The sequence below is a fragment of the Erythrolamprus reginae genome, chromosome 3, assembly GCF_031021105.1.
Source record: "Erythrolamprus reginae isolate rEryReg1 chromosome 3, rEryReg1.hap1, whole genome shotgun sequence".
Taxonomy (NCBI): domain Eukaryota; kingdom Metazoa; phylum Chordata; class Lepidosauria; order Squamata; family Dipsadidae; genus Erythrolamprus; species Erythrolamprus reginae.
The window spans coordinates 6063293-6077898 of record NC_091952.1 but is presented as its reverse complement, the minus strand read 5'-3'; the positions used below and the strand labels follow the sequence as shown (position 1 = coordinate 6077898).

Here is a 14606-nt window from a genome sequence, read left to right as displayed (position 1 = left end):
CGACTACTGTAATGCTCTCTACATGGGGCTACCTTTGAAGAGGGTTCGGAAACTTCAGATCGTGCAGAATGCAGCTGCGAGAGTAATCATGGGCTTCCCCAGGTATGTCCCATGTCACACCAACACTCCGCAGTCTGCATTGGTTGCCGATCAGTTTCCGTTCACAATTCAAAGTTCTCCTGCTGATCGGCTCAAAGTCACCCATTTGGCTTTCTTGCCTGACATGGGACTAGAACCTATTGTCACCAGGACCTTAACCACTCTATCAAAGTGTCTCCATGGAATTCATTTCAACTACCTTCTTTAGTCATTTATGGTCAATTGTGACTCAGTAAGCACACTGCGGTTAGTTCAACCCACTGCAAAGGGGTGATGTCAGCTTATTCTATTGATTTATGGCTCCAATTCCTCCAAGGTACGAAAGCCAGCCAGTCAACTATTAATTACAACAGAAACTGCCTTGCTAAAAATAATCCTTCCTTAAAGACAGGAAGACTGGCACCAAGTGCTTTTTCTCAGAAAGTCATTTTGGCAGGGTAGAAAGCCAACAAACACACCTGTTAAAGATCCTGACAGGTCCCTAATCTACAGAGGTATCCCTTCATGGCATCGGACCAGAATATCTCCGGGACCACCTTCTGCCGCACGAATCCCAGCGACCAGTTAGGTCCCACAGAGTTGGCCTTCCCCGGGTCCCGTCAACTAAACAATGTTGTTTGGCGGGACCCAGGGGAAGAGCCTTCTCTGTGGCGGCCCCGACCCTCTGGAATCAACTCCCCCTGGAGATTGGGACTGCCCCCACCTTCCTTGCCTTTCACAAACTCCTCAAAGCCCACCTCTACCGTCAGGCATGGGGAAATTGATTCCCCTGGGCCGTCTCCGCTTTATGTATGAGATGTATGACTGTTTTTTATATTAAGGGTTTTAAATTGTCTTTTAATCCTTGGATTTATACTGTTTTTGTTGTTGTGAGCCGCCCTGAGTCTTCGGAGAGGGGCGGCATACAAATCTAATAAATAATAATAAGAATAGCAGCTGCCTGATGCACATGCCGGTGTGTACATGTGCAGCAGCCATCTGGTCTTTGCGCATGCATGCCAGAAACCAGAAAACTAAGTGGCTGGTGCCCATGTATACACTGGAAACCAGAAGAGCACACAAATGCACATTGGGTGGCTGTTATTCTGGTTTCCTGTGTGTGCGCATGATGCGCATACTCCTGTTTCAGCAGCCAGTGCCGAAAAGGTTCACCAACACTGCCCTACACCATTCTGGACAAGTGGTTGTCCAAATTTCTTTTGGAAAAACCTCCAGTGATGGAGTACTCAAAACTTCTGTTGTTCCACTGATTGACTAATTGTTCGGTCATTCATTCATTCATTCATTCATTCATTCATTCATTCATTCATTCATTCATTCGACTTCTATGACCAAGGAGAGATTCAACATGGAGATAAGGAGGAACCTCCTGATGGTCAGAGCGATCAACCAATGGAACAACCTACCAGCGGACGTTGTGAACTCCAACACTCTGGACATATTTAAGAGAAGATTGAACTGTCACTTGACTGGTGTACTATAGGGTTCCTGCTTGGGCAGGGGGTTGAACTCGATGGCCTTCATGGTCCCTTTCAACTCTAACAATAAATAATTTAACAACTGCAGTAATTCACTTAACAACTGTGGGAAGGAAGGTCACAAATATTTCTTCTAAATAGGGCAAAATTCATTTAGCAATTGTATGTCAGACCGAGAGCCATCATATGGAATTAGAGACTTTGGCCTGCCACAGTAGATTGGTATTATGGGAATTGGGAGGGGTGGTTGCATGAGAGGGAAAGTTACTAGCCACACAAATTCCTTTCTTGGAGTCCAAGGTCATCTTTTGTTCTGCATCAACAGATGTAAGGAGGTGGTTGCTGGAATTATGAGCCGCTCTGGGTCCTCAGAGAGGGGCGGCATACAAATCTAATAAATTGAATTGAATTGAAATCCCTGCACTTGGACTGGTCCTCATTATTGTTGTTATTATTATTATTTTATTGGATTTGTATGCCGCCCCTGTCCGTAGACTTGGGGCGGCTAACAACAATGATAAAAACAGCATGTAACAATCCAACACTAAAACAACTAAAAAACCCTTATTATAAAACCAAACATACACGCAAACATACCATGCATAAATTGTAAAGGCCTAGGGGGGGGGAGGAGGGGGGGGGCAATTCTAATCTCTGGGGGGAGCTGGTTCCAGAGGGCCGGAGCCACCACAGAGAAGTTTTTCCCCCTGGGTCTCGCCAAACGACATTGTTTAGTTGACGGGACCCGAGAAGGCCAACTATGTGGGACCTAACTGGTCGCTGGGATTCGTGCGGCAGAAGGCGGTCCCGGAGATATTCTGGTCCGGTGCCATGAAGGGCTTGATAGGTCATAATCAACACTTTGAATTGTGACCGGAAACTGATCAGTGCAGACTGCGGAGTGTTGGTGTAACATGGGCATACCTAGGGAAGCCCATGATTGTTCTTGCAGCTGCATTCTGCACGATCTGAAGTTTCCGAACACTTTTCAGAGGTAGCCCCATGTAGAGAGCGTTACAGTAGTCGAACCTCGAGGTGATGAGAGCATGAGTGACTGTGAGCAGTGAGTCCCGGTCCAAAAAGGGTCGCAACTGGTGCACCAGGTGAACCTGGGCAAACGCCCCCCTCGCCACAGCCGAAAGATGTTTCTCTAATGTGAGCTGTGGATCGAGGAGGACGCCCAAGTTGCGGACCCTCTCTGAGGGGTCAATAATTCCCCACCCCCCCGGGTGATGGACAGACCGATAGAATTGTCCCTGGGAGGCAAAACCCACAGCCACTCCATCTTATCAGGGATGAGTTTGAGTCTGTTGACACCCATCCAGACCCCAACAGCCTCCAGGCACCGGCACATCACCTCATGATGAACTTGTGGGCAATGTACCCTCTAATTTTGTTTCGGTGTGGGCGGAAAAGTATAGTGTCTGAGCGACAGTCCCTTTGGGACTGGGCGGCATAGAATAATAAATAAATAAATAAATAAATAAATAAATAAATAAATAAATAAATAAATAAATAAATAAATAAATAAGAAAAAAATCCCTTTTATTAAAAGGAATTAATAATTTTAAAAAACCAAAATCCATTACTATTAAAACTAAATCAACCAGCAAAACCAAAAACATAACTATTAATAAAAACAGGTGAGGGCTGGGTTTTTTTTCTGTTATTATTTAAGTGCTTTTACCATATGCTTTAAATCAAGTCACTTCTCTCTCTGTTTCTCTCTCCTGTCATTCTCTGCCTCAATCATTTTCTCATTTCTCTCCTTTTTTCTATCATTTCTCTCTATCTCTCCCTTCCACTCTTCTCTCTCTCTCTTGCTTTCTCTGTCTCTCTCTCTCACTCTCTTCCTTCCTCTCTCATCTCTCTCTTTCTTTCTTTCTCTTTCTCTCTCTTTCCCCCTCTTGGTCTCTTTCTTTTTCTCACTTTCTCCCTCTCTTGCTTTCTCTCTCTCTCTCACTCTTTCTTGTTTTCTTTCTCACACTCTTTCTCTCTCTTGTTCTCTCTCTTGCTATCTCTTTCTCTCCCCCCTTTCTCTCTCTCTCTCTTTCTCTCTTTCTCTCTATCTTGCTGTCTGTTGCTCTCACTCACTCTCGTTCTCTCTCCGTTCTTCTCAGCGGAGGCTGGTGATATTCAATGTCGGGGGGGGGGGCGCGCGCGGTTGCGCGCGCTCCCTATCTCCATACCAGGCCACTCGGAACATTCAAAATAAGAAAAGCCTTCGCCGGCAGGCGTTCTCTCAGCAAAGGCCGGCGAAGGTGATATTCAATGTCGGGGGCGCGCGGGCGGTTGCGCACGCTCCCTATCGCCATACCAGGCCACTCGGAACATTCAAAATAGGAAAAGCCTTCGCCGGCAGGCGTTCTCTCAGCAAAGGCCGGCGAAGGTGATATTCAATGTCGGGGGCGCGCGCGCGGTTGCGCACGCTCCCTATCTCCATACCAGGCCACTCGGAACATTCAAAATAAGAAAAGCCTTCGCTGGCGAAAGTTTTTCTTATTTTGAATGTTCCGGGTGGCCTGGTATGGAGATAGGGAGCGTGCGCAACCTGCCCCGCCTCTCCTACAACCCCCTTGCTGAGAGCCCGGGATGAAAGTGCTCTCAGCAAAGGGACTGAGACGGGCAGGGCGTGCGTTCCGGGTGCGGAGGAGCCGTGCCCAAAGGTAGGAGGCGGCGGAGGAGCAGAGGGGGCGGATCGGGCGGGGGGCAGTGACGAAAGGCCGAGGGGGCCGGAGGCAACATGGGGAGGCAGGGGCGACTGCAGCTCCCTTCCCTTCTGCTGCCGGCGCCTCCCCCCCCGCGGGTCTGCGCGCCCATGGGGACTGCACGCTCAAGGAAAAGGGCGCGCGGGGCGGTATTTTGGGGTGCGCGCGCGCTCACGTGCGCAACCTACAGGGAACGGTGCTTGTGGGTGTGGGGGGAATGAACCTTAACCTGGATGGGGTACTGGAAGGAAGTTAGTATCGGGATTGGGAACAGCGTGAGCAACTTGGCTCTGTTAATAAATCAAACCTTGGATGAGAGGATTGGATTGGAATCTGATTTATTTCTCAGATGCTATTTGGGGGTGCTGACACTGTTACCATTTCGCAACAGACATTCTGAGTTCAGATGTGATCATAAATCAAGGACTACCTATAATGTATACCTTTGTTTAATATACATGCCTATTCAGATCTTGTGGGAATTCAAACTAATAATGTGACTTAATGGAAACTTTTCATTTGGCAAAGTAAAACAAAACAAAACAAAATGTAAAGGGTGATTTTTCAGAAACCGAATAGAAAGCGTCAGGCAGAGTCCATATTACAAAGTCCTTTTTAATTTTCCCATAATAAAGACAATAGGTTTTTGGTACAAGGCCTCACCTCAAAGGTCATCATTAGAAAAATATAATAAAATGTTAACCCTGATTTAAATGTTGTCTGGATTGACTGATTAAAACTAACAGGAGCACTTGAGTGATTGAAACATCTGGAGAAGGGTAATGAAGAAGACCGCGTGGCTTCACTTAAGAGAAGAGGAACCCCAACGGGGGTGGGTGGGATGGAGGGTCCAAAAAACTGACTTTAAACCACTTGCAATTTTGTTTTTCTTCTCCACCATCTGGAGCAAGCCACAGTCTACAGATCCGGCTGAGCAGTTCCTGTGTTCACTCTACGTGTCTTTCCTAATGGGGTCTGCCCAGTAAGAGATGGCCAGATGTCTTCTCTTCGTATCTGCTTGGCATTCTGGGCACTTTTTGGCAAGCTGTGTGGAGAAACACAAGAGCAGTAAAATATATGGTATTTTTGCCTCATTATCCTCATACTACAGTAGTTTTCGGTCATCTTTTGATGCCTATCTTGTTTAAGACAGTGAATTAAAGTGCAAATTATTTGTTTATATCCTCCTCTATTATTTTTACAAATACCTCCAGGTGGCAAACATATCCAACATGTTACCCTCTTCCCGTTTCCCCCAAACAACAACCCTGTGAGGTGGAATGGCTGAGAGAGAGAAAAGGAGCCCAAAGTCACCCAACCAGCTTTCATGACTAAGATGGGACTACAACTCACTGATTCCTGGTGATTGGCTCAAAGTCACCTAACTGGCTTTTATGCCGACTAGAACTCAGTCTCCTGCTTTCTAGCTTGATACCTTAACCACTAGAGTCGTCGGAGAGGGGCGGCATACAAATCCAATTAAATAGATGGATGGATGGATGGATAGATAGATAAATAGATAGATAGATAGGATAGATAGATAGATAGATAGATACATACATAGATACATAGATAGAGATACATAGATAGATAGATAGATAGATAGATAGATAGATAGATAGATAGATAGATAGATAGATAGATAGATAGATAGATAGATAGACAGACAGACAGACAGACAGACAGACAGGATAGATAGATAGATAGATAGATAGATAGATAGATAGATAGATAGATAGATAGATAGATACATAGCTAGATAGCTAGATAGATAGATAGGATAGATACATAGATAGATTTATAGATAGATAGATAGATATAGATAGATAGATATAGACAGACAGACAGACAGACAGACAAACTAGCACTCCCACTTTAAATGTTTAAAAGTTGCTAAGGCTAAGATACATTGGTTTAAAAAGCAGTGCATCTCAAATAGTGGGGTGGCCCCTCCTAGTGGGTGCAGGGCAATAATGCTGGTCGTGGGGGTGACCTCAGGGAACATGCTGGGGGGGGTTTTGGCTGAAGGGAATAGGGGTTTTTTTGCACCGAGCAATAGCACACAGCACAGAGCAGGAGATATGAAGTGCAGATAAAAAAACCCTTAAGAGAAAGGCCATGGAAAAATAGTTAAGAGGGATGAAAAGAAAGGAGGAGAGAGAGAGACAGAGCTAATGAGACAAATGTAAGTCTCCAGAAAGCTAAGAGGAGGAAATATGATGAAGTGTATGTAGTGCTTGGCTTCACTGTGACTACGGTGGGAGACGAGGAAAGACCGCTATGTTTACTGTGTCTAAAAATGTTGGCAGTGGACAGCATGGAGCCAAATAAATTAAGGTTTCACTTAAACACATTACACCCTAAACCCGTTGATAAGCAGCTTGAGTTTTTTCAGCGAAAGCATGCTGAATATTGCAGACAATTATCACGATGGGAGGGGCGCGTGCAAAAGGTTTACTTCTTCCTAGGGGGAGATAACAGAAAATAATTGAGAAGCACTGGTTTGAAGCGATAATGACGCAAAGCTCTTGGAATAACCCCCCCCCCCAATAATACAACCACCACCACAAATAACAACAAAAGTAATTTCTCACTCACAATGGTAAAACATTGTGGAACAATTTACTTTTCTCCAAAGATCTGGCTGTGTATACAGTATATGTTCCGTTGAGCTCTCTGGTAGAATCCTCCCAAAAATGCACAGATACAATTTCAGACACACACACGTTTGAAAATTCAAAACAATGTTCTTTATACCAAAAATGCAAATAAACAGAGCATTCTTTTTGTATAACAAAGAGCACTTGTCTCCAAACCAACTGGTAATTTGTACAAGTCCCTTATCAGTTCTGTGATACTTATCTTGCAGCTGTGAGGCAATTCACAGTCCTTCTTCTTTCACAAAGTGAAACACACTTTGCTCTGGTTTAGTTTCAAAGCGGGGAAAATCAGCACACAAAAGGTCAAAGTCAGTAAAGCAGTCACGAAACACAACGATCAGATAATCCTCCACAATGGCCAAACCCACAGGCTGCTATTTATAGCAGCCTCACTAATGACCACAGCCCCACCCAACCACAGGTGGCCTCATTTTCTTTGATAATAATCTCTCAGTTGTTGTTGCCTATGCATCGCTCTCCGCATGCGTGGTTGTATCATTAACTTTGTCCTGAATCCAGGGAGGAGCTAGATAATTGATCTCCTTCTGAGCTGTCTGCCCCACTCTCCTCCTCCCTGTCACTCATGTCTTCTTGGTCAGAGGAGCCTTCATCAGCAGATTCCACCGGGGGCAAAACAGGCCTGCAGCATGTGGATGTCTCCCCCACATCCACAGTCCTTGGGGCAGGAGCAGGGCCAGAGCTAACCACAACGATATATATAAGTTAGGACATCACTGAGGAAATCAGCTATGTTTGTAGAGAAACAAGATGTTTATACAAGGGCCCGGATACTAAAAACAATGGAGAAAAGACGAGAAATCCCAAGAAGTCAAAATCAATGTCTTATTTAGTTGTAAACTCTTTGGTTCTTTCGGAGCCGAAAGTCAGCTGGCTAGCGCGCACATGAGCACTGGAGCTGACACAGGGCAACGCCTCATGTGCCCTCCCATATGGCTCCGCATTCCACCTGTGGCACGAATGCCATAGGTTCGCCATCACGGCCCTGTGCCATTTCTGACAAGTGGCTCTCCAATCTCTTCTTTAAAGCATCGAGTGATGGAGCACCAATAATGTTTGAAGGCAACTTCTGTTCCATTGTTTGATTGCTCGTACTGTCAGAAAATTTCTCTAAATTTCTAGGTTGAATCTCTCCTGGATTAATTCTTCCTTGTTTGGCTTTAGAAAATCAATTGATCCCATCTTTTTTGTGGCAGTCCCTCAAATATTATGAGCATAGTTCCCTCTAAGCTGAGCAGTGAGCAATCGCTCATTTAAAAATCATCATCAACTCAGAGTTTTCCAAACCTGCCCAGAAGCTGAGAGGGAAAGAGTGAGAGGGAAGGAGAGAGAGAGGAAGAGAGAGACACAGATAGAAAAAAGAGAGGAAGGAAAAGAGAAAGAAAAAGAATGGGAGTAAGGAAGAGAGAAAGAAAATCAAAATCTAGTTTGAAACTAGCTCAACTATTTAAGTGGCATTTTGATATTGATAGAGCTGCCCTATTATGAGCTCACTGTTATAGACACACAGTACAGTATTTTATTTTGAAATTCTCTGAGGCAAAACAGGGTGGGTTGTTTGTTTGTTTATTTATTATTTCTGTGCCGCCCAGTCCCGAAGGGACTGCCGCTCAGACACTATACTTTTCCGCCCACCCCCCAAAAAAATTAGAGGGAACACTGATTATGAGACTGCATCATCATCATCATCATTTATTAGATTTGTATGCTGCCCCTCTCCGAAGACTTGGGGCGGCTCACAACAATAATAACAAGTGACAAATCCAATATTTAAAAAAAAAACATCTAAAAACCCATCATTAAAACCATACAACTCAGTCATACCATACATAAACTATATAAGCCTGGGGATATCTCAATTTCCCCTTGCCTGGTGACTTAGGTGGGTCTTCAGTAACTTACGAAAGGCAAGGAGGGTGGCGGCGGTTCTAATCTCCAGGGGGGAGTTGATTCCAGAGGGCTGGGGCCGCCACAGAGAAGGCTCTTCCCCTGGGGCCCACCAGAAGACATTGTTTAGTCGACGGGACCCGGAGAAGGCCAACTTTGGGGGACCTTATCGGTTGCTCGAATTTGTGCATCATCAAATCCACCTTTGTCGTCAGGCATGGGGGAACTGAGATATCTCCCCCGGGCCTATACAATTTATGTATGGTATGTTTGTATGTATGTCTGCTTAATAATGGGGTTTTTAAAAATATTTTAAATTGTAAATTATTAGATTTGTCATGAACTGTTTTATTGTGTTGTGAGCCGCCCTGAGTCTACGGAGAGGGGCGGCATACAAATCTAATAAATAATAATAATAATAATAATAATAATAATAATAATAATAATAATAATAATAATAATGTTACCCCTAGTCCTTCTTTTCATTAAACTAGACCAGTGTTTTTCAACCAGTGTGCCGTGGCACACTAGTGTGCCGTGAGACATGATCAGGTGTGCCGCGAAGCTCAGAGAGAAAGAAAGCAAAAGAGAGAAAGAAAGCAAGAGAGAGAAAGAGAACAAGAGAAAGAAAGAGAGAAAGAGAGAGAAAGCAAGCAAGAGAAAGAAAGCAAGAGAGAGAGAGAAAGAGAGGGAGGGAAGGAGAGAGAGAGAGACAGAGGGACGTAGGGAGGGAGAGAAAGAGAGCAAAAAAGAGAGAAAGGAAGAGAAAGAAAGAGGGATGGAGAGAGAGAGAGAAAGAGGAAGGAAGGGAGAGAAAGAGGGAGGGAGAAAGAAATAGAGCGAAGGGGAGGAAGAGAGAGAGAGAATTTTTTTGTCCAAACTTTTTTTAGCCCCCCCCCCCCCCCCCCCCGCTCAATGTGCCCCAGGGTTTCGTAAATGTAAAAAATGTGCCGCGGCTCAAAAAAGGTTGAAAATCACTGAACTAGACATCCCCAATTGTAGCAACCATTCTTCATACATACACTGCTCAAAAAAAATAATAAAGGGAACACTCAAATAACACATCCTAGATCTGAAGGAATGAAATATTCTCATTGAATTCCTTGTTCTGTACAAAGTTGAATGTGCTGACAACAAAATGAAATTGATTGTCAATCAGTGTTGCTTCCTAAGTGGACAGTTTGATTTCACAGAAGTTTGATCTACTTGGAGTTATATTCTGTTGTTTAAGTATTCCCTTTATTTTTTTGAGCAGTATACTCCAGGTCCCTAATCATCTTTGTTGGTCTTCTTCACACTCTTTCCAGAATCTCAACAACAACAACAATAAAAAAGTCTAACCTCAGCTACAGAGGTTCTCTTCTCTTGGCTTCATTTATTTAGCAATCTGACATGCAACGAAGTGGCTGCCAAAGTTTAAATGTTAACCTTCAAAATATTTATTTTAATTTCACAACTAAACCGCCGAGGAAGGATGACATTTATGGCATTTATTCTACGTGATGAAGCATGAAATATATCCTACATGATGAAGCATGAAATTTATCCTACGTGGTGTAGAATGTGTTCTGCAGCCTCAGAACAGCAGAAAGGATCTTCTTTTGTATACCGGAAGGAATATCAATAGGAGCATCTTCAAGACCATTTTTCTGGCAGGCATTAACAATCAGGCTGGCTTGTAGTGAGACAGCCAGAGAGAGGCCCCTGGTCCTCCAATGCCCACCAGCAAAAGGAGGCTATTGGAGTAAGCAGTTGCCTAATTGGGTCTGCAAGAAAACAACTAAGTCCAGAGACGACTCCATCATATATCACATATCCAGTCAATCAAATGAGGACCCAGATTGTTGGGGGAAATATGCTGACTCTGTAAACCAGTATTTTTCAACCAGTGTGCTGCGGCACACTAGTGTGCCGCGAGACATGGTCAGGTGTGCCGTGAAGCTCAGCTTCCGAGACCGGAAGCTGAGCTCATTCTTCACACCTCCTTTTTTGCGCCTTCATTCTTTGCGGCAGATGAGCTTTCGGACCCAGCAGGAGAGCGCCAGCAACAGCACCATCGGACAGTAGCCGGGTGGCGGCTGCGAGCGGGAGCTCCAGGTCGGAGGCACCTGCAGCGCCCCGCCCAGCTGGAGCTTCCCTGGTGTTGGCAGCAAGTGTCCTTTGGGGCCCGGCGGGAGGGCACTGTCAGCGGGAGCGGGAGGGTGCCATCAGCAGCGGCACCGGGTAGTAACCGGGGGATGGCGGCGGCAAGCAAGAGCTCCAGAGCGGAGCCGCCGGCAGCGCCCCGCCCCGCCCAGCTGGAGCTTCCCTGGCGGGGACGGCAACAAGTATCCTTTGGGGCCCAGGGGGAGGGCACTGGCAGTTGGAGCGGGAGGGTGCCGGCTGCAGCGGCCCCAGGCAGTCACCGGGGGATGGCGGGGGCGAGAGGGAGCTCCAGGGTAGAGGCACAGACGGTGGCGGTTGGACGTGCTGCTAGACGCTGTACATGCTGGTGCTGCGAGGCTGGAACTGGCCTGCTGGCTGGGCTGGAGGTGCCAGCCCCACACCCATGCCCAGCGCAGCACCAGCATATACGGCATCCAGCAGTACATCCAGCTGCCACTGTCAGGGCTCCAGCTCGCAATCAACCGCTCTGCCGCCACCCCTGGATACTGCCCGATGCCACTGTTGCCGGCGTGGTGTAACAAGAGAGAAAGAGAGAAAGAGAAAGAGAGAGATAGCAAGAGAGACAGAGAAAGAGAGAGAGAGAAGGAAAGAGAAAGAGAGAGAGCAAGAGGGGGGAAGGAGGGAGAGAGAAAGACATAGAGGGAGGGAAGGAGGGAGAGGGAAAGAGCAAAAAAGAGAGGAAGGAAGGAAGAGAGAAAGAGGGATGGAGAGAGAAAGAAAGGAAGGAAGAGAGAGAAAGAAAGAGGGAGGGAGAGAGAAATAGAGCGAAAGGGAGGAAGAGAGATATTTTTTTGTCCAAACTTTTTTTAGACCCCCCACCACCCTCCCCACCCCGCTCAATGTTCCCCAGGATTTTGAAAATATGAATAAAGCGCCATGGCTCAAAAAAGGTTGGGAAACACTGCTGTAAACAGCTTAGAGAGGGTTGTAAAGCACTGTGAAGTGGTATATATACAAGTCGAAGTGCTATTGCTATTTAATAAATGCCAAGCAGGCACTTGGTAATCCCTACAGGTTGTACCAAGCAGTTGCTGCATTTGGCTCTAAATCCAACCTCCAGATACTTTTGCAAGAGCACGTAGCACCACTATTTTTAAAGAAGCATCTGTTCTATGTTACACTCTACGGACAAGACCTTGTGGCTGGCTCTTACCATTCTTTATCTTAATCAGGAGGCCAAGGTTTTGCCCTTCCATGAACAAGAGACCAACCAGAAGGAAGGAGATTATTCTGATCACGTACCAATTTCTGTGGATTTCTGATTAAAGATGATAAATAACAAGAGTCATTTGAGTGTAATGTTATGTCTACTTTGGCTTCCTGAAATCAGCAATCTTAAAATCTAAAAATTCAGGACAGCTTCCTGCATGAAATACTCTTCTAAATTCCCAAACTGCATCCGGCCGAAAAAGCAAAATAACCACTTGCTGTTTCCCTTCTCAATATTGTTTGGGTTTTCTTTAGTAGGGGGCAAAGATTTCCTGGCATTACCAGAGCCATTTTCATTGCCTTTGACCTCCTCCACAACCATTATGTCTGAATCACATCCCTTCCCAGAAAAGCCCCCTCGCATTTTTGAAATACGGTTAAACCCGACTTGAGGGTTGATGCTCCATGTTGTTTTTGCTTGCCATGTTTTACGGGAATAGATAATAGGTTATATCAATGCTGTCGATGCTTTCTACAATTAACCTCTTTCTTCAAGGAAAAATGCCTGTTGTAAAAATAGGGATTCTGTCAGTGTTAGGTCAGAAGAGTAACCAACTGGTTTTGGGGCCCAACAGGAAATATTTGTCTTGACTGAAGTCCAATACAAAGACAGTGGCAGAGTTTGTTTCTTAATCTTGGTGGACTTCAAGAAAATTGCACACATATTAAAAGTTGCCAAAGTTGGGAAGCCTTGGTCAGAAGGCAAAATTAGTTGAATTAAAGTTAAAGGAAACTGCTAAAGGAAAGACAACATTGGGATATCAGAAAAAAAACTTTCTAACAGTAAGGGTGATAAACCAGTGGAACAGTTTGCCACAGGAGGTGGTGGGCTCGCCATCACTGGAGGTCTTCAAACAGAGACTGGGCAGCCACCTTTGTGGAACGATTTAATGAATCCTGCATTGAGCAGGGGATTTGACCCGATGATTCTGGGGGTCCCTTCCAACTCTATGATTCTATTATTGTTTTTGTCACAGTTTAACTGTCTCTTAATCTAGATTAATAATAATAATAATAAATTTATTATCATTGTTCCTATCCAGGTTCCTAAGAGGCCAGTAAGGGGCGTATATAAGTGCACTGATGTGCCTATCGTCCCCTGTCCAATTGTCTTTCCTTATCTCATATATCATATATATTCTCTCCTTATCTATCTATCTATCTATCTATCTATCTATCTATCTATCTATCTATCTATTATATATATATATATATATCATATATATTCTCATATATATTCTCTCCCTCCCATCTACTTCTCTTCTTTTTACTTTCTATCGTTATATATATTACTTAATGTCTATTCTCTTCCATATGTATTGTATATTGGACAAAGAATAAAATTTAAAAAAATGTCAAAACAAAGAATTGTCATTGGCAACAAAAGTCGTGTGACACCCAGAGACCAGTCCCACCATACATAAAATTAGAATAGGTAAATTTAAAAATATAATAAAAAATATAATAAAATGTCCCACCCACTACAAATTCCCCACCCTAAACCACTCAACCATCTACATGACAAACCAAGTAATATTGTCCAACAGTTCACTGATGGTGACCCTTTAGTTCATTGTTAAGTACGAGTATAGCTCTGGGATAAAAACTATTCAGGAAACGTGTGGTCCGAGTTCTAGTTGTTCTGTATCTTCTGCCAGAAGGCAACAGTTCAAAGAGATTGTAAGCAGGATGAGAAGAGTCTTTGAGAATGGTATGCACCTTCCTAGAACAGCGAGATGTGAAGATGTCATCCAGGGCGGGTAGCTGGAGCCCAATGATGTTCTGGGCAGTTTTTAAGAGTGACTGAGTGCTGACTCTGGCCTCTGGCCTCAAATTGTTGGCTTCAGCTCTTATAATCCCCAATTAACTTTGCTTCAGTTGACTCTTACGGTAATCAGACTAACTAGCTAAGCAAGGCTCATACAGTTCTCTGGGCTTGCTTAGGTGCATGGATTGGGCTACAGACCTACCTTAAACCAAACCTAACTTGCCATGCATCACAAAAACAAGCCTCTCGTCAATGGCATGTGACCTCAATTGCAAAAAGATGCTCAAGTCACACACAAGGAGAGAAAATGCACTGTAAGAAACAACTGCAGAAATATACAGCAAGGGAACGTGTGCTGGGCTTTAAGAACCGGCAAGTCGGAGAATCCAATGGTTAAAGCACCAGACTAGAAAGTGGGAGGTGGTGAATTCTAGTCCTGTTTATGCCAGCTGGGTGACTTTGGGTCAATCACGAGGAGATAGTGAGTTCTAGTCCTGCCTTAGGCATGAAAGCTGGCAGGGTAACTTTGGGCCAATCACCAGGAGACTGGGAGTTCTAGACTCATCTCAGAATGAAAGCCAGCAGGGTGATTTTGAGCCAATCACCAGGAGAC

At 44.7% G+C, this 14606-nt stretch overlaps 1 protein-coding gene across 2 annotated transcripts in view; it reads right to left on the bottom strand.

Annotated features, from left to right (window-relative positions):
• Positions 1-4880: 4880 nt before the first annotated feature.
• The window catches only part of RTEL1 (regulator of telomere elongation helicase 1), a 152709-nt gene continuing 142983 nt past the window's right edge, over positions 4881-14606 (bottom strand). For both annotated transcript variants that reach the window (XM_070744420.1, XM_070744422.1), the window contains one exon: positions 4881-5330. In XM_070744420.1, coding sequence (XP_070600521.1) covers positions 5238-5330 — 93 coding nt within the window. In that variant the 3' untranslated portion in view covers positions 4881-5237. The remainder of the gene's footprint in view (positions 5331-14606) is intronic.